Source organism: Vigna umbellata, chromosome 8, assembly GCF_029865625.1.
Source record: "Vigna umbellata cultivar VRB3 chromosome 8, Vumbellata_1.0, whole genome shotgun sequence".
NCBI classification, from domain to species: domain Eukaryota; kingdom Viridiplantae; phylum Streptophyta; class Magnoliopsida; order Fabales; family Fabaceae; genus Vigna; species Vigna umbellata.
This window is the reverse complement of record NC_142172.1, coordinates 38,954,333-38,974,164: the sequence shown is the minus strand read 5'-3', so window position 1 is coordinate 38,974,164 and position 19,832 is coordinate 38,954,333. Positions and strand designations below refer to the sequence as shown.

Here is a 19,832-nt window from a genome sequence, read left to right as displayed (position 1 = left end):
GGATGCGCAAGCTTGAATATTCATATTCAATGTTGTACAATCCCGTCCCACCTTACTAGCATGTACAATACAATCCACCATTGTACTAGGAATTCAATCACATACGCAACATTTAATCCATATATAAACTATTGCATTCTGTACAATATTTGTGCATTAATTCCTTCTTTCATGCAGCCATGTTTGCCTAACTTAAACGCTTTCTTGGTCTCTTCCCAAACTTAGTTTGTGGATCACAATGTATATGATGAGAGCACTTTGGATGATTCAAATCGAAAGTAACCTTTAGCCTTTGTTTGCATCTAGTTGTCCCTGTGTGAGGGAAGAAAATAGGGGATTTGTGTGACCCATTAATTAGATGAGATTATTTAAAAAGAAATGCCAAGAACCCATACGAAAACACTTTACTTTTAAGTTGTCTTTGTTTTAGTTACATGAGCTTGTATTTCCTTCTCTCGCTTACCACATTACTACTGCAACAACCCTTCTTATTCTTTCATACATTTGGTTCAATCGTGTGGCGGCTATAGTTTGAACCACAATTCATCCATCTTGACTCTTACTTTCGCTTTACGTGCCTTTGATGTTCCCAGGGCTTAGTTTTGACAAAGTTGTTGGACTTTCAACCTTCTCAGATGTCAATTTCCGCAAGTCAGCTTGAGATAAGTCTTCCGTCACATATTGGTTAATGTTTACATGAGTGAACGAGTTTGGTATCGTAATCGGACTCGGACCGATGAAACTAAAAAAACAGGTTTGAAAAAAAAGATTTTGAAGATGTCACAATAGTTTATTCTAAAAAACTATGAAAAATTATACAGAAAGATATAGTCTATGAAAATTTGATTCTAGGTTTTAGAATCAGTTATATGTCTAAAAGGTATCAACATTTTACCTTTCCAATGTAGTATCCTTAATTAAATACTTAAATTTCCAATGTAGTATCCTTAATTAAATACTTAAATACGTAAAAGTGATGTGATTTTAAAAATGTTTAATTATCTCTGAAAAATAACATTCTAAAGAAATAAAAGATATTTTTAGTTTTTTGACCTCAACAATGATTGATCTTGCTTATAGAGAAATCAAGATTACATAATTATTTGAAAAATTGTTTGAAAAATTTGTTTAGAAATCCTTATGATAATTTTTAGAGGTGTGAACCTGAGTAATAAGTACTCGTGACACATATAGTCACACTAATACTAATATCTTTAAAAACAAAAATCATCCAAAGTTTGAAATGACATTTAAATATATTTTAATTACAAAAATCATCCAAAATTTAAAATGACATTTAAATATTTTTTAATTATTTTAAATGAAAAAAAAAGAATATTAAGATGATTACACGAATACTCATAGTTCTTAAAAACACAATTTAAATATTTTTCAATTATTATTTAGAAAAAAAAATATTAAACACTAAAACATATTTGATTATTAGAAAAAGGTTAGAGAATATTAAGTAATAACGATCGCAAGTACTTATATTTTTTAAAAATGCTTGAAAACATTTTTTGATTTTATAATTTTTTATTTTTATTTTTTGTCTTTTTTATGTAATTTTTATTAAATGGCAATAATTGTTTAAAATAAAATAATTGTTCCAAAGTTGATCATCATCCTTCAAACCTTGTAGAAGTTTATCATTTAGAATTAGAATTTGATTCCGACATGGAAGAACCCACAAGGATGTAATGAGTGTATAACGTTACACTCATCATGTCTCATGCGGCAACAATTTCCATCTGCCACTTATGATGGCATGAACATAAAGCTAATGCAGGAAAGGAAGCATGACGTTGAATTGAGTATAGAACTAAGGAGTTACGCCAGTGTGATATAAAGATAGAGTGAAGAAAAAAAATAAGTATAGCGGTGAACAAAGAGCGACGAGAGACACTGTTTCCTCCAACGCAAAAAAAAAAATAAAGAAGGACTTTTCTGAATTTTAGAAAGATTTGAGTGTTTTGAGAAGATGTAAAACGTTTAGGTCGGACTAAATACAGTTTTTAAATTGTATGTCTATAAATATAATTGTCTAGAATGACGATATATATACTATTTTGGAGTGGTGATAGGTTGATACACAAGACGATCTAAAATAATAATATTTTAATTATATTTATTTTATTTTTTAATTGAAAATTTTAGTATATATTATTAAAAGAGTCAAAGTATTGTTTTTAGGACTGTCAAAGTATTAATTTCCATATTATTGTCCTGGTGTAGGACTTAACCACAATCATCAGGTGGCTTAAAATAAAAGCCTACTGCAAAGGAATGTCAAGATGGAAGTGAAGGTAATAACGTTATGGGAGAGCTGAGAATGATTCAGCAGAGCTGTTCATAAACAAACATATATACTATAATGGTTGAGTTCCATGCTGTTGAAATTGTAGAATATTCGTTATTGAGTTACAATAATGTAAGGTGAGGAAGTGACAATGTCGTCTCACACACATTCATAGTTTTGTTACTTCTTTAATTATATTTGTATGCACTTTAGTTTCTGGTTGTCTGATTTGTTTTAAGATATTTATTGATTGAAAGGATTTTGAATAAAAAGGTCATAATCATAATTATTTTCATAAAAATTTACTACGCAAGTATCTTTAATTTATATTATTCATATGATACTCTTATAAATGTTCAATTTTCACCAGGATTGCGAGAGTCATGAATTATTTCATAAAATTAGAAGCATTGATTGATATACAGAATGTGATGGTAGAAAGGGACTTTTGACATGAAAAAAAACAAAGGTAAAGGCGTTACTCTAGGCATGGAAAGAAAAAGAGAAAAAGAAAGAAAAGAAAAGAAAAGGCAGAAAGGTAGCATAGAAGATGATGATGATGGAAGAGGAGAAGTGGAGTTCAGACACGAGTTCCAGTAGCAGGAACAGGCGCAGGCTTGTGCATTGGATCTCCTGTAGTCGCTCCCATAGGATAGTCATTGTCACGGTAGCCGGGACCATATCTGCTGCTATATAGCCCTGCGTGTATAAGCAACACGTACAACAATTGTGTGAAAGTGAGTATGATTATGAAGGCCTCCACTATCTTCAACCTCCACCCTCTGTGCCCTCCTATGTTTATTTCCTTGCAAGCCAACCTGCAACATACTCAAATCATTTTCCTATCTAAATATTCAACTTAATTATACCCATGCTAGCTTTACCCGAATGCTAGAGCAGTCACACCCCAAGCAACCACCGATGCTGCTCCTGCAGATGCTAAACTGTCACTCCTCCATGTCCTCATGTGATTGGCACCCAGAAATTTTGACACTATGCCCAGAATCGCTGCCAGTATAGAGAAGGTTAAGAAAAACATGGTTGCACCGTTTCCTCCAAAACCTGAAAGCAGGGTCATTTGATTTAATGTTTTAGTCTCCATGGGGCGTACTTTTGTAACATCAATCAAGTGAATAATACAAAAAGAGGTGTAGAGATAGGAAGTGTGAGCTTACTAGGGTGGTAAGTTTGGCCATTGATGAACCTGTTCAGACACCAACTAGAAAAACCTAGAACTATGAAGTACATGATCAAGTTAAGAAACAGCAAAGGAGCTGCCACGTTCCTTCCCACTGTGGCCATTGCTGAGAGCAGCTACTGATTTTTTCACTCAAATTTCTTAGATAAAGTCGGGGAATTTGTTTGGATAATGGTAAGGTGCATTGTGAAGCCATATATATAGATAGAGACTCCAAACGTTTTTGAAGACACGTGTCAACCAGTAAAGTCTTGCATGTTTGGTTTTGGGTACAGGTGGCACAGGACCAGGACACTTGTCGTGTTTTCTTATTATCTGCTTCTCTCTGTTCGAATTGGAATCCAGAAGTTTGATAAATCGGTGCATTATCCAGAAAGAAACGTTTTGTTTTGTTTTTCATGTATGTAACCGAAACATTATTTTTTGTTGTTGGAAATCATATTTAAAATTATGCTTATTTTCCTTAAAAATGATACTTTTATTTTTTTATGCTTATTTTTCGTGTTTTCAAACATTTTACAAGTACAAAAAAATATTGTCGCCAGCATCTTTTTTCTGTTTTGAAACACACATGAAAGTCCGAAAACTGAAATATAAAATCGTATTTGAATTTCTTGCAAGATTTTGACCAAATAAAGAAACAAAAGAAGAGTTCTTGCGAGTATGTTGATGTATTATTCATTTATCAGAGTGGTTCAGTGCAGTGTGGATATCTATTGGTTGAACACCTGTGCAGATGTTCAGTCCAGAAAAAAACATCCTTATCCAATTGCGAAAATATAATATTATGAGAATCTGAAGTATTGTGTTTTGGAAGTCACCCACCGTTTTTCAAGGTTGAAAGCTTGATTTTTTATGTTTTACTTTTAAGGTTAAGTTACTTTATCTTTTCGGAAACTCTTGAGTCTGATAAAAGGATATATGGATTAAATATTACGAAATGGTGTTAGTAGTAGTTACGTCCTAACCGTTAAGATCTTTTAATTAATTAATAATTACTAAAACTGAATGAATTGTCACATAATCATCTAAAACTATATTTTTACTTTTTAATTATAATCATATACTAGAAGTACTCACACCTAGAAAAAACTAATGATTGTTAAAATTAAATTCTAACTATCACTTTGGATAAAATTATTTTAGTGGAAAGTCATAAAATTCCTAAAAAACTTTATATCATATTTTAGTTGTTTCGATTGGATTTTAATTGTTTGGTTTATTAAGTAAAATCACAAAAATGTGTAGATTTTTTTTTCTTTATTGTCCACTTTATCTTGTTAACCTTTTCGGTGAAAGAAATTAATTTAAATAAAACTTAAATCTAATTAAAAGTTAATACAATTAAAATTCACATTATTATATGTATTGAGAATTAATACTATCCAAATAATTATTAATGTAATTAAAATGTACATATTTTCAATTAAAATAAAACCTATGTAAAATACTTGTAACTTACAAACTTTTATTCTCTTCACCAACTTATATTGGGCGCAACGTGTCTCTTCATCCAAATTCAATTAAAATGTAAAATTAGAAAATTCAGAATTGGTATTAATTCACTTAATTTGGATCTATTTTTCTCTTTACAAAATTCAAAGAAAATTTATAATTCGTATTAGGATTTTACCATTTCTGATTTTATAACTCTTAAAATATAATTTTGAATTTAAATACCTTACTAATTATAATTTTATAATTATTATTGCATATGTCATTGAAAATTAAAAATTGAAAATTTTAACGATAGTTTGAATCTTATTATTATTATTATTATTATTATTATTATTATTATTATTATTATTATTATTATTATTATTATTAGGTTTAACTCCATAATTATTATTTTTTTCTGATGACTTTTCTTAAATGAGATTTATTTTTTTATTTTGTCTCAATTAAATCTTTATTTTTGAAAAATTAAAATAATTAGGTTTTTGTAGTTAGTTTGATACCAAAATTGTTAAAGAGGATGTAATGTGTCAATACGTGGTTCTTTTGAGTTTTTAAAAATCTTTTAAATATTTTTATTTTTATTTTTTTTAAATTGTCATTGCACATTGTGTCACATGTCAATAATAATGTGATGTGACACTGTATCATTGTATTAGTGTCAATTTGGTTTCTATATTTTTATTTTATCTCAATTTAGTCTTTTTCTTAAATTAAAAAATTTATACCTCTCAAAATTCAAATAAAATTTAATTTTTATATAAATATTATACAAATATTTATTAAATGTTTTTAATAAGATTAAGTTTATTTATATTTATATTTAGTTAATTATTACATGTGAATTATATTTTTTAAATATATTTATAAGAGTTAAAAAAAAAGTGAACAAATTAATGACATGAAATTTATTTTTTTTAAATAAAAAGCTGGAAAAAATTTCGTTAAAATCCGAATTAACGTGGAGATCTTAGGAAGAAGAAATTACGGTTTCACAAAAAATTTCTTCACCAAACTGTTTTTATTTAACTCTTATAATATATTTAAAGAGTATAAGTAATATTTATATAATTAAATAAATATAAATATAAATAAATTTAGTCTCGTTAAAAATATTTAATAAATGTATTTGTAAATATGTATATATAAATTAATTTTTGTTTAAATTTTGAGAAGAACAAAATTGTTTAATTTTTAAAAAATATTAAAACTAAATTAAGAGAAAATAAAATTACAAGGACTAAATTAAAATTAATGTAATAACAAGTGACTTGACAACACTGTGAATGTCATGTCAGACTATCATTGTTACATGATACAATATTAATTTGATACGTATTAAATTTTTTAACTAAAAAGTAAAAATAAAAATAGAAAAATATAATAAATGTTTAAAAAATTCACGAAGTAACATGTGTTATTACATAATTAAGGATAATGAACTAATTGTTCCAATTTTTATAATAAAATTTTAATTAAGACAAAATAAAAAGACCTATTATTTGAGAAAAATTATGAAAATAGAAACTAACTGCATTTCTCAAATAAATTTTCTTAAATAGATTTTCAGAATATACTTTCGAGAATGTATATAATACTTTTTGAAATAAATTTTTTTGGAGTACCGGTACATGAAATGAAATGAGTTCTGGAAAGAGTTTTTCAAAACATAGTTTTCGAGAAAACCTTTTCAAAAAAGATTTGTTTTAGCATTTTTTTTTCTTCTTCTCAGTAGCGGTCCGGTGACACTGACGGTGGTAATGGAAGTGGGGTGTTATGCAATGGGGAAGGGTATTTAAGTATTTTTGTTATTTTAATTGGCTTCAGGAAGTAATTGATGAGGTACAACAAGCAATCGCTCTCATCGAAAAGTCAATTTTAACGTTTGGTTTGATTGGGCCTAAGCCTTATGTTGATTTTTCCATCCCCGTCTGGAGGGGCAGTTTCTTCCCAGACCTCTGTAAATTTCTTCATGCACCTATCTATAATATTTTCATTTTCTTTATTTTTAAATTACACCATTCAAAAATTAAAATCTATTTTGAAATTGTAAAATTAATTTTTTTATAAATAAATAATTTTTAAATTATAGAATAAGTATTTTTGTAAAAGAAAATTAGTTCCGAAATTGCATAATCCTCAGAAAGTTAAAAAACAACTTTCAGGTACAATTCAGAAAGGCTAAAATAGGAAATTTGTTTATATAGAGTTTAGGAAGAAGTTTATGGAGGTGCATGAAGAAATGACCATCTAGGAGGTTTTTCCATTTGCAAGTGTAAACTACTAATGAGAGTACCATGAGAAGGAAGTGGTAGAAGTCAATTATTTGATAAAAAGAAACTTCATATCTGTATAGTATAAAATATTAACCGAGTGGTTACAAACAACCAACCGGATATTCAGGTAATCTGTTTATATCTTATTCTGTTTATATTTTATTGGGCTTATATCAGCTCAGGATCCATGAGATAAATTATAAATACAAAGCCAGGGCCAAAAGCCAGGTACGTTCCACTTACTCTACATGACTCTCAAATAGTCAATAGTGATAACCATTCACTAAATATTCAACCAAGAGCCGAGGCTCTTCAAATCACACGCCTAACTTGGGCGTCGGAGTACCTTTTGCAGGTACATCCCCCTCGTCAAGAAGGAGACCGATCGGTTTGCGCCAACACCGATCGGCCAACAGGAGGAGTTTGGAAGCGAGCGAGCGGCCTAGACGCGTCAGCAGGTTAGTCTCTCGGTCCCTAAAAGTATCTACCGAAACAATATCTTTTAGTCATAGGTATGGACTAAGACTAATATTGATTAATTATTGATGTTGAAAGTGAAAACAAAAATCTTTATTACAGTTTTTGCACAATTTCTATTGGTATACGATATGGGTTCATGTGATGAAAGATCTTTGTAGTGAAATTTAATTGATACTTGGATGAATGAAAGGGTTTTCTCGAGGATGAACAACCTTACTACGCATGAAGGAAAAGTATGTTTAAAAGACCAAGTTCAAAAGCAAAACTTTAATCTACTTTGTATCCAAATCAAAACTCTTTTTTTAGTATATGGAATGAAATGGATATATTCTAATATCATTAAATTGCATAAATGAATGAGTCGCTTTAGTGTAATTTGTAATTATTTCTGTTTATTTATCTCCACAATAATTAAAAACACAATATATATATATATATATATATATATATATATATATATATATATATATATTAATTAATTAGTTTAATACATGAATTAAACTAAAACAACTCTTTATCATATTGATCTATACTAAAGATGACAAATGTTTTCTGTTAAATTTATAATGAGAATGGATGTTTGTAGTTATTTGCCAGTTAATGAAATGAGTATTAAATATCATCATAACAAACACAGAATATAAGTTATTTATTATTACTAAAATTTATCTGAATACTGTTAAAAAAAATTAAGTAATCAGAATAAAGTTATTAATGAAAAAATTAAATATTAAAGAATTATTCAAAATTAAATTTTATATATTTATATTTTTTATTTAGATATATGAAATTATTTAAAAAAAATTTAATATTCTGCAATGCTAGTTGTTTAAATTTTTATTTTTAAAAAATAATATTATTTGAAACAATAAAAAAATTTCTACTTAAATTTTTATTAATATTTTTTTAATGCTTCAAAAAAGATTTATTAAAAAAATACTAATAAATTATTGTGATTTAACCAGAACAAATTATTGAGATGCATTTCTTTGCTAGTTGTTCACCTCCAAATTAAAAGACGAACTGGTTACAAAATGTTTAAATTCTACGGATTAGTTGAGGCAAAATTGGAGGTGTTTTTATCCGTAAAACGGATAAAAGAAATTAAGGATTAATTGAAACGAAATAAAAATTTAAGATATTCATTTATAGAAATAAAGTTTAAAAATTAATTAGAACGAAACTAAAATTTAATGTGTTTGTTCCTAATGTTCAAGAGAATTTTTTTTTAATTACGCGATCAATTTCATTACTTTAATTTCATCTTGAAAACGCATTACAGATATACACAAAGGAAACATGACCGGATCTTTTTTCTCGCATTAGTTTCTATGCACGGTTTAAGTTTTTTTTTTTCACAATAATATATTAACACATTTTTTTATAATATTTTAGGAACGTTTTAATATAAAACACGTGTTATTTTTTTATAAATTTTAGAACATGTCAACATAACAATAAATAAATAATAAATCAATAAAAAGATGACACATGTATTATATTAAAATGTTGTCTAAAAAACTGTGTCAATTTTTTTTTTCTTTTTGGACCGGTTGCGAGTCTTATTTTTTTTTTCACGCTAGTCTTTGTAGGAAACAACTGATTTTTATTTTCGTTTATTTCAACAACTTAATAGTTTTTGTAAACCTTTTTTGCTACAAAATAGTATTTGTAATTTAAACCTTATTAAAAAAACGGAGTCTAAAAGAAAAAAAATACGACGTATGACAGGTATTTTTTTTCTAGTAATGATTGCGAGAAAAAAGATAGTATAAAAATTAAACAGAATTTGTGCTTGATGAGCGTGATCATACAATATAAGGATATCTTTTATTTATCAGGCCAAGGCAGGTTGCAACATGACAGGAAAATAACATAAGCAAGTAATACAGAGTCTATAAACAGTAGCACTGCTTAAAACCATATGTTTGAAAAGCACCACATAACAGTAACCTTATCAACTCTTCCCATAATTCCAAATCATTCTTTTTACTCATCCATACATCTTCAGCTTATTTATTGCTGCTTCCCTGAAAAAGCATGAAAAAGACTATTCGATCAGTTCCATAGAGAAGTCAATTAAGGAAGATCATTCATGCATGCATGCATGCTTTCATTGTTGTAGGCTATGGTGTGAACTCATCACTTTCCAACCTGAGATACATGATTACATGAAATGAACTTGAAAAGAATTTGTATGGCATGTATAAATACCTTCTTCCTAGTCTGGGTTGAAGTTTTCTTTGGAGCTGGTTTGGAGGCTGGGGCTTTGGGATTGCCTGAACTAGGTTTTGCAGAAGTCTCTTTCTTCACCTGCCCTGCAGATTGAGGAGATTTCTCAACAGGTTTCTCAGCTTTGAGTGATGCCATTTTACACTATTCTTCTAAGCAAACACTTCTCCTAGCCTCAGGTTTCAACACTGCACCATACATCAATTTATAGCAGAGTTTAAGCATAATACGCCAATTACACCAAATTGTCAGAAACCATATATCTCGAGGGAATGGAATAAACTCAACTATGAGCTAATGGAGGGATAATGCTGCAGCATCTTATGCTTTATCTTAGTTAGGCAGCAGATATTATTGGATTCATATTCTACAATTTGGTTACACATGCTGAGGCCTGCATGATTCATATGCTGTTTTATCAGAAGCCTTCTAGAAGACTGGTATTTCTTCGTTTGATAACAGCTATATAAATACCTTTTCAATTTATAGGATATAGATAATTGGTTCTTATCCTTATATGTTAAAAGCAATGAAAAAAATATTCGTGCCTGACATAAGAATTAACAAGAGATAAATATTGTTTGTGCCTTTCTTTTTCTGTTAATGAATGGATTGATTTGATATAAAATAAGTTATGATCCGTGAGAATTCTTATATTGTCTCTGCTTCCATTTTAAAGTTTTTTGTACAAATTCATCTCAACTAGTTTTAAGTTGAAATCTTGTGATCAAAGGAAGCCAAAATTGGATGTTTAACTTGTCCAGGATAATAAATAAAAGGCTTTATCTGTGCATTCATTCTTTTTTATATACAGATTAAACTCTATATGTTGAAGGGTTCCTTGATTTAGACAACATTACATATTTATTTAAAAGAAACATTGCAAAAATAAATTCTTTCATGAAAATATTGTGTTTAAGAACAATGAACCCTAAAGCAGTTCATTAAACTAAGCCATTAACTCTCTTTTTTATCATCAACTGGAGTTTTTACAGTACCAAATCTTGAAATATTATTATCTATATACAAAAGTAATTTCCCAGCGTTTAGTTCAACGTGCATTACAAATTTGTTTCATCAAAACCAGTCCCACTGAATCGTGATAAGTACACGATAAATATGGTTTTGCAACTTCACCTCAAAATGGCAATCATTGAATGAATCCATGCAAGTGAAAAGAAGTAAAGTAAGAAATTGCATAAAGAATGAACAATAAAGTGCTGGTCGGATAGATAAACAAGGCCAAGTACATACTGCTTAATAATACGTTACAAGTTGCGATAACAACAGTGTCAACGAAGATCCAAAATGACCTTTTTGATGCCAGAAATAAACCATTGCCCTTGATAACTAATACACTAGATGGAGTATACTGGTACAGCTGCCTGTTCTCCATAAAAAAAATTGGAATATATATTCAACAAATTTTGGTCGCTTCATTTATGTTAATCAACAGGGCTTAAGATATTCATCTTACAACTTGAATCGAATCACCACACTGACTGAGGTGGTGATTCGAACAACCAAACTTGAAATAAGTAACATGGTCTCTAATCTGTTAAGTTTTTAGTCAGTGAGGCTGCCCCATCCTCAAGGCTAGATATGCTGCAATTCTGTATCCAATTAACATTACAGTCAATGCGGCCACTTCACCCCACATGTTATCACCAAGCTCCAGACACTTTATTGCAGGGAAATCTCTCACTCTACAATGTAACCCTGGTCCACACTCATATACTTCATTTATTGGATACTGAACTGCTACCAGAAGCTTATAGCAGTAGTGACTGAAAGAAATGTACTTCAACCAAGCTATAAAAGCAGGCATTTGCTGAATATAGTAACCACCAGCCAAGAGAAACACCAGCATGGTCACTGAAGCGAGAGTTGTCGCCTGCTTCACATCCATGAGGATGGCACCAAGTGCTAGGCCTATGCCTTGAGACACTAGCACGTTAAAAAGCATGATCAAGAGGGTTAACACAAATGTGAGCAACGAAGGCTTGAGACCACCCATCCAATAGGAAATAGTTACAAATATGGTAGGAAGCACTAGCTCCATTGGCAAGTCCCCCACCATCCTGGCAACGTAGTACGAGGAGAGTTGGTACATCCCTGAAGATCTTTCCTTTATTAGCATTGGCCTCTCCAGAGGAAATGCAAAGATGGCATTGAAGAGAGGGAAGAATCCCCAGAAGATGGAGAAGAAGAAAAGGAGTCCCACCTGTTACAAGGGTTATATTGTCATCAGTACTACTAAATAATGTTATCACTTTCTAGTGAGTTTTTAATAACTGACGCAAGAATGTAGTTCCTAAATACCTGATCTTGTACATGTGCAGCATCAGAATGCCACCACAGAAGTCCTGAGAGAATGGATACAGACAGGACTTGGAAAATCCTTAAACCAGAAAAAGATTCGTGCCTCCTCTCTTGTAAACCTCTCTTAAGAAGCACCCTGAATTGCTCCCACCAGCTGCTAGTCCATTGGTTATCAGAGCCTACCGGGCATAAGCAATGATCATTTAGCCATGGTGCTATGTATAACTAACTCTTGTCAACATTAAGAGAGCAAGAAAATTTCACTTACGTCTAGGTGTTCCTGATGTAAAAGCCAGAGGGTCTCTGCTATTTTGTTGAATGTCTTCCTTAAGAGCAGGGTATAAGTTCTTCTTAAAGGATGAAATTAGGTACTGTTTGACTGAAGCTTGATCCTCATGGTGGTCTATCTGATCATCATGTTTGACATCAGCAACTATGCCTGCCAAACCACAGAATCCAAAGTATTAGAGCTCGTCACCATGCCTTTCAACAAATTCAATTCCAATCCAACAGACGTGTTTACTTATGTGACCAAATATTACAAGACATCCAACGACTACCATCAACCATGCGTGAAGATGCTTTCATCATCACTGTTTCCGTGCTTCGGATATCTTGTGCAATTCTAGTGAATTCAGTTTAATGTCTCATCTTATTTTAGAATTAAAGTAGAATGGCTACATGATCAACAATACTGGCTTAAGAGTGTTAGGTTGTTGATTAAATTGATGCCTAAAATTGCGCTGCCAGAAACATCTTTTTCCTTGAAGAAAAAGTACCACAGCAGCAAGGATGAGGGTAAAAGTAACGACTTTATATTGAAAGAAGAAAAAGAATAACGAGCACTTATGAAAGAAGAAAAAAAGAAATTTTCACAAGCATTCATAGAAATATATTTGCAAAAAGATTTGAAGGTAAATGAAAGACAATAAACACAAATCAGCTCTAATTAAATCCAGACCGCGCCTATATCTTTCACAAAAAGTTTATCAGACCACCCTATATAAGAATCGGACCATTCCAAACACCTTTAAGATTTTTTAGATAACTATTGTCTGGTTAATAAAATAAAAAAGATTACATAAAGTTTGTTCAGTACCGATGTATGCCAACACAAAAGGGGATGAATAACTTTCTCTAGTATAGTAAAGTCTTATCAATTTACTGCTTCTAATGAGCCATTGTTACCAGGTGTCGCCGCCTTGACAATGGTTCATGAGTTCAGAGATAAAATCCCCAAGCTTTATTCACCTCCATTATTTAAAATCTGAAAAGGAACCCTCACCTACCCAGTTTATGACAAGTGTAAAATCTCAAGAGTCAATATTGTTTCCTGAAGTTGACATCCACAAACTCCCAAAATTTCCTTTCGCATCACAGAAATAAAAAAACATCAACGTTTCAGTTTTCAAAGTCATAAAGATATGTTCAGTGCCCCATTGACAGACTTTCGAAACAAATTCCCCTCACCATACCACATATTAAAAAATTTGTGGCCACCATTAATGTCACCACACACTTCTCACTATACTTTATATTAAATCTAATCTAATCAATCATCATGTTTAGTTTAACCTAACTCTCTGGACAGTAAAAATTTAAACATGTATATCATCATATATTTTATAATCATGTTTAATCATGACTATTTTTTTACTAAAAAAAATAAATATTATGAATCCTTAATTTGGTGGTACTACTTAGTACTTACCATTGGCAAGGTCAAGGAGGAAATCAGCCGGGTTCATGAAATTGAAAGCCGGGACATACCCAATGGATCCGAGATAGTCCATGACCCGATCCGCACGCCCGCTGTAAATAGGGTACCCGTCAGACAAGACCACCACCTTATCGAACATCCTATACAACCGGCTGGAAGGCTGGTGGATAGTGGTGACTACGGTCCGACCCGCCCGGGCGAGCCCGCGGAGCACGGACACAATAAGTTGGGCCGTTGTGGAGTCCAAACCCGAAGTTGGCTCATCGACGAACAACAAACTCGGGTTGACCAACATCTCCTGCCCAATACTGACCCGTTTCCGTTCCCCACCCGAAATGCCCCGGAACAGAGCCATGCATCCTCCTACAGGGCTATTACGGCATCGTGTGAGGCCAAGCTCCACGATCACCATCTCTGCGTGCTCCTTCTTCTCTTCTCTGCTCAAACTCTTGGGTAGCCTCAACAGAGCTGCGTAAGTGAGAGTCTCCAACACTGTGAGGTGAGGGTAGAGCACGTCGTCTTGGGGAACGAACCCAACCTTGCGTTTCACGAAGGAGCTGTCGCTGTGTCCGTTGTACGTTATCGTGCCGGACACTTTTCCCGCAAGCCTCCCCGCCAGGGCGGTTAAGAGGGTCGTCTTGCCGCTCCCCGAGGGACCCAGCATTGCCGTTAACTCGCCGGGATTCGCTACTCCGGTCACGCCGCTCAGCACCTTTCTTCTTAGCTTGGACTCATTACGTAAAACGCAACCCTTCTTCTTCTGGCTCTCGTAGGTTATAGTGTATGACACGTCTTCGAACTACACCGCACAAGATAGACCAATTTACAGTGATTAGAGAAATATTTTTGTTACAACTATCTCTTATTTCATGCTTCATATGCAAAATGTCTTTTTTTGATCAAGATTAAGCTTATCTATGATAAAAACAAATGTAACAAATACACACACATGTATATTATATCATGAGAAGAGAGAGAAGATCGATAAGTACTTTGAGGGTAATGGGGCGCAAGGATTGGTGAAGAACGGATAATCTTGGTGGTGGTGGTGGAGTTGGCTGAGTCTGATGGTGCGAGGGAATGCCATTATCATCCAATTCCAAACTTGGTTTGATTTTGTTAGTAGCAGAACCTTCTGGTTCATGATGGACCGAGCTGGTCTCTGGTCGGGTTGATATGGGTGGAATGTTTGCTGAAATAGAGGTTTCTTGCTCAGGGGGCATCATCTCAGAAGTAAGTGATCCACTCAGAAATGAAAGAAGTGATGAGAAAAAAGAGATGCTAAGATGGTAGCACTATAAAAGTAAATTAACTGAGATTGAAGTGTGTATGAATTAGAGGGAAGGAAGACTAGAAAGGAGAAAGAAGAGCTTGGTAGAGTCACATGAGAGAACAGGTGTATGTATAAAGTGGGGAAGCTAGGCACGAGAAGCACACAAGGATGTGATTGAACGATAACACAATATATAGTCTTAGGAAGAGAGACCACCATCTGCGGCTACTGTTTCGGTGTTGCTGTCACTACTGTTGTTTGCTGTTCAATAATGTTTTTGTTTTGTAATTGTTGGCTATACTCAAATATAAGATAATTAATAATAAGAATAATAATACTAAAAAGGAATGGTTTTTGGTAATCTGCTAATTTTCCTTTTGGGTTTTACCTTTACAACGGGAAATGTATTGTAGATGAATGGATGGATATCGCGGCATTGCATTCAACCCGGCCACGTGTGTGGAGGGCATTTATTTGATTCCTTATCTTTTCTGTGAAAAAAGTAATGCAGATTTTTAAAGTTTCTGGGAAAAGGTTTGTAATAATACTAATAATCAAAACGGCTTCGGGGCCCAATATCTGAATTCATAATATCCACTTGTCCTCAAAGTAATGCCTTTTCTGCAGCTTCCACTCCATTATTTACATTTTTTACCATGGTCATTAAGAGAATCAGTAACATTTTTAAAATTTATTCTATATATAAGTTCTAGATAAAATATATATATATATATATATAAATCATCAATCAAGCATGTTTGCTAGATCTTGGGGACTTCTGTTTCTGTTTTTGTTTTTGTTTTATTCTTATATGCAGTTTGGAGTTTATACATCTATCAGAAAGAAAACGAAAAATGTAACGGACTTAGCTGTGATATGAATGTTGAACTACCTTAATAGATGTGAAGTGACGACCTTTGTCATTGTGTAATCAAAGTCAGTGAGCATGTACTTTATTTTGGATAGAGCTACCCGAAAATATCTGAATAATAAAGTAAAAAGTGAAAACCTTTTTTTACATACACGCAATTGCCCGAGAATAAAGCTGGCGAACTAAAATTACATATGATACATCAATTATCCGTATATAATTGTGAAGTAAACTTCGGATAAACAAAACAAGTAATCTATATTTCATGAAATCTTCTAAAATGAGAAAAACGTCTTGTAAGTATAAGAAGTGCATAATATGGTACTAAATACGTAAGTAATTTCTTAAAAAGATAAGATAATTATGAATTTTAGCAGAAGTCATTATAACTTATTCAAAATAAGTTCAATCTTGGTTCTTTTGTTTACCTTTCCAGCTAAACATTAACAGATTTATCTTGAAAAAATCTTATCTCTTCTACTTTGAGCGCTCTACTTTTCTTTTTCCTTTTGACCCGTAAACAACATGCATGGTAGCAGCACATAAAATATCTTGAATTATATGTACTGGTCTTGGGAAAAAATGAAGAATGCAATGCATTGTCCCAGACTCTTGTTTTACTGTGGAAGACATGGGGTAGGACACCAAACAAACCTGTACTGAAAGCACATGAAAATTCTTTTTATATATGTAGGTAGGATAACCACCGAAAAAACACTTGTTTGCCTTAGACTGTCTTTATAGGGTATCTGTTTTCCGAGGGTGTGTTTGAAAAAAAAGAAAGTATAAGAAAAAAGCATGGTTCCCCCAAAGACTTTCTAGGTGTCAAGTACCGATTCATCAATAGAAGTAGTGGCGGAGATTAGTGTCGTCTTTCCCATAAAAGGCATGGGTTACGGTATGGAGTCATTATCAACGAAAGGGAGCTTCTTTTAAACCTTTTACTTTCATTTAACCGGTTGGGGTGGGTCAGTTTTTTTTTCTTCTTTTTTGTTACTTAGAAGAAAAACCTTAAGGATATCTCAGAATATTTTTATTCAACTGGTATGTAGTTTAGAACTCTAATATATATCAGAAGTTAGAAAAGTTCAAGTCAAATATAATATTGCCACCAGCTTAAGAGGAAAAACAAAACTGTCAAGTTATTCTACAAATATGAGATTAATTAGGGTTAGGGCATGAAATTGTTGTTAAATTGAGGGTGTGGAAAGGTAGGAAGGAGGAATCATATATTCAAAAACACAGGAAGATATTCCCACTATTGGCTATATATTTCGACCTCACAGTTGGTGGCTGATCAGAGGAAGCTAGCTTAAGAAGATTTGAAATGAGGTATAATATTCTACAACTCTTTCGACCAAATATTCAGATTATATCTTGACGTTACGTGTCCAAGTTCTGGTGTTGTAAAGGATTAAAACCCTGCCTTCAACTAAGAGACAAACACAGAAGACAATCTTAAATAAACATTTAACGAATGCATGTTTTTCCTAATTCAAAATTTTAGATGTCATAATGCAGTTATTTTTCCTTGAAGGATTACATTAATACAAACTAATATATATTAAAAAATTAAAGGGAGTTATGAGGGTCATTTATAAGGACTTTAGTTAAATAAGGGTATTTTTTCTTAAATTTAATTACCGTATACCCCTCTTAGTTAGACCAATGAGTAAACGTAAGTCTTAAAATATTATATTTATAGATTTCCAATTTAATATCAATGCAAAAAGAAAAAACTATAAATGGTTTATGGATGATAAAATTAATTTTGGAAAAATATTATTCTCGTTGATGTATTTATTAAAAATCTCATATAAGATAGAGATAGAGACCGACAATTTATAGTAGTCACTAGTACAATGAACAAAAATAGCATCGGTTGGTTTCATTTATACGCACCGGTTTTCTAACCGGTGCATACAGAGGCGAGTTAAAAAGGATGCGTTTTAATGCCTCGGTTCTGAACCGGGTCAAAAAAGAATCAATTTTGACATCGGTTATCTTTTGAACCGAGTTAGTAACATAAAAAATTCAATAAAAAAAAAATTCAGAAAACTGCCAACAATCCATTTGGGTCTTTTCCTCAATCCATTAACATAGCAGCCATGTCTCAACCTATAATTCGAACTCAAACTCAAACTCATGCTTTCAGTTATAATTCCAAAACACAAACCAATTCAGAAATTCAGAATAAGATCAGAGTCCAAAACACAAACCAAATCCAAAATTCAGATACATCACAAAACATAAACCAACTCCAAAATTCAGAAATATTCAGAATAAGATCAGAGTCCAAAACACAAACCAAATCCAAAATTCAGATACATCACAGTGCAGATAAAATCAAAAATCATAGTGAATAAATTGTTCATACTCTTCAAATCACTCACTGCAGAAACTCATTTACATCTTCAACTCTGTGTTAGAAAGAATCCCCTACTCTTCAAACAAGCAACTTTAATCCTCTGCAGAAACTCATTTTCATAGATTGAGCCATACCCGCCAACCCACCAGGCGGTGTGACATTGTTTCCCGTTGCCCTCACCTCCGCCGCGTGAATCGCGGAAGCGTCACTCTGATCCACCGCTTTGTGGCACCAGGCGGTCCACGAACAACACTAGATCTGAGATCGCGTCCGCTGGTGAAGTGAGATTGCGTCCGGTTGGGTGGCGATTGGTGGTGGGGTTGGGGTTGCGGGGTGGCAGGTGTGACGGGTTGGGGTTGCAGGGTGGGAGGCGTGACGGGTTGGGGTTGCGGGGTGGGAGGCAGCCATGGCTTTCGGAGGTGTTGAAGGAGATGTGGCGACGGCGGAGCAACGGAGTGGTGGCGACGGAGAGGCGAAGCGGCGTAGTGGTGGCAAAGCAACAGAGAGAAGAAGAAGAGGAACTGTGAGAAGGAGATTTGAGCGAGAGAGAAGAAGAGGAAGAGTGAGAAGGGTACCGTGAAAGGAGATCTGAGAGGCGGAGCGGCGGAGCGGCAAAGTGGTGAGGGTGAAGGAGATCGTGAGCGAGAGAGAAGAGGAAGACTGAAGCAGATCTGAGCGTGAGTGTGAGCGAGAGAGAGAAGAAGAGGGAGAGTGAGCGTGAGCGAGAGAGAAGAGGAAGAGTGAGGGTGATATGCAGTACTATACTGCCTCGGTTAATATTCACGTGAGGTAAAAGAGGTATACTGACTCGGTTTTAACGTACCCGGTGCCTAAAATTTCGAAAAATAATTAAAATTTAAAAATATATACGAGTTATATGCCTCGGTTGGCGCATAACAGATGTTAAAAAACTTTTTGACTTCGGTTCTACTGACACCCGAGGCATATAAGTTGTCTACAATTACAAAAATGCCACCGTGCTTTTATACGCTTCGGTTTCAGTAGAACCGAGGCATATAAAGCGCGTTAAAAAGCTTCTTTTTTACTAGTGAGTATAAATATCGCCTAATTTTTTTTTTATCAGTCTATATATATATATAGGTTTAGTACTACCGGTTTTAATAGAAATTACTTTGTAAATAACATATCCATTCAAAACAATCTATATTTTCATTATACTAACTAATTTTATAATGTTGAATTGTGCTTAAAATATATTTTTAAAAATGGTACGAGAGTCATATTAGAATCTATCTTTAACAAAATTAGGAAAGTACGTTCTCGATATTTTTGTTCATCTTTTGCTCTATTATTATTATTTTTGTGTGTGTGTGTGTG

The 19,832-nt window shown here is 32.8% G+C and overlaps 2 protein-coding genes and 1 long non-coding RNA gene across 3 annotated transcripts; all 3 read right to left on the bottom strand.

Annotated features, from left to right (window-relative positions):
- Positions 1–2,678: 2,678 nt before the first annotated feature.
- On the bottom strand, positions 2,679–3,654 carry LOC124829592 (AWPM-19-like family protein). The gene is made up of 3 exons (XM_047303131.2): positions 3,475–3,654; positions 3,184–3,361; positions 2,679–3,117 (listed from the first exon to the last, which is right to left on the bottom strand). Exons 1-3 carry the CDS (start codon positions 3,599–3,601, stop codon positions 2,880–2,882), a joined length of 543 nt encoding a protein of 180 aa, XP_047159087.1. The 5' UTR covers positions 3,602–3,654; the 3' UTR covers positions 2,679–2,879.
- Positions 3,655–9,519: 5,865 nt separating this feature from the next.
- LOC124829593 (uncharacterized) lies at positions 9,520–10,394 on the bottom strand. Its single transcript, XR_007028092.2, has 2 exons — positions 9,923–10,394; positions 9,520–9,738 (listed from the first exon to the last, which is right to left on the bottom strand). It is a non-coding gene; the product is annotated as an uncharacterized LOC124829593 (long non-coding RNA).
- A 752-nt stretch (positions 10,395–11,146) lies between these two features.
- LOC124829591 (ABC transporter G family member 21-like) lies at positions 11,147–15,469 on the bottom strand. The gene is made up of 5 exons (XM_047303130.2): positions 14,975–15,469; positions 13,974–14,781; positions 12,531–12,701; positions 12,263–12,441; positions 11,147–12,164 (listed from the first exon to the last, which is right to left on the bottom strand). Exons 1-5 carry the CDS (start codon positions 15,206–15,208, stop codon positions 11,511–11,513), a joined length of 2,046 nt encoding a protein of 681 aa, XP_047159086.1. The 5' UTR covers positions 15,209–15,469; the 3' UTR covers positions 11,147–11,510.
- Positions 15,470–19,832: the final 4,363 nt, after the last annotated feature.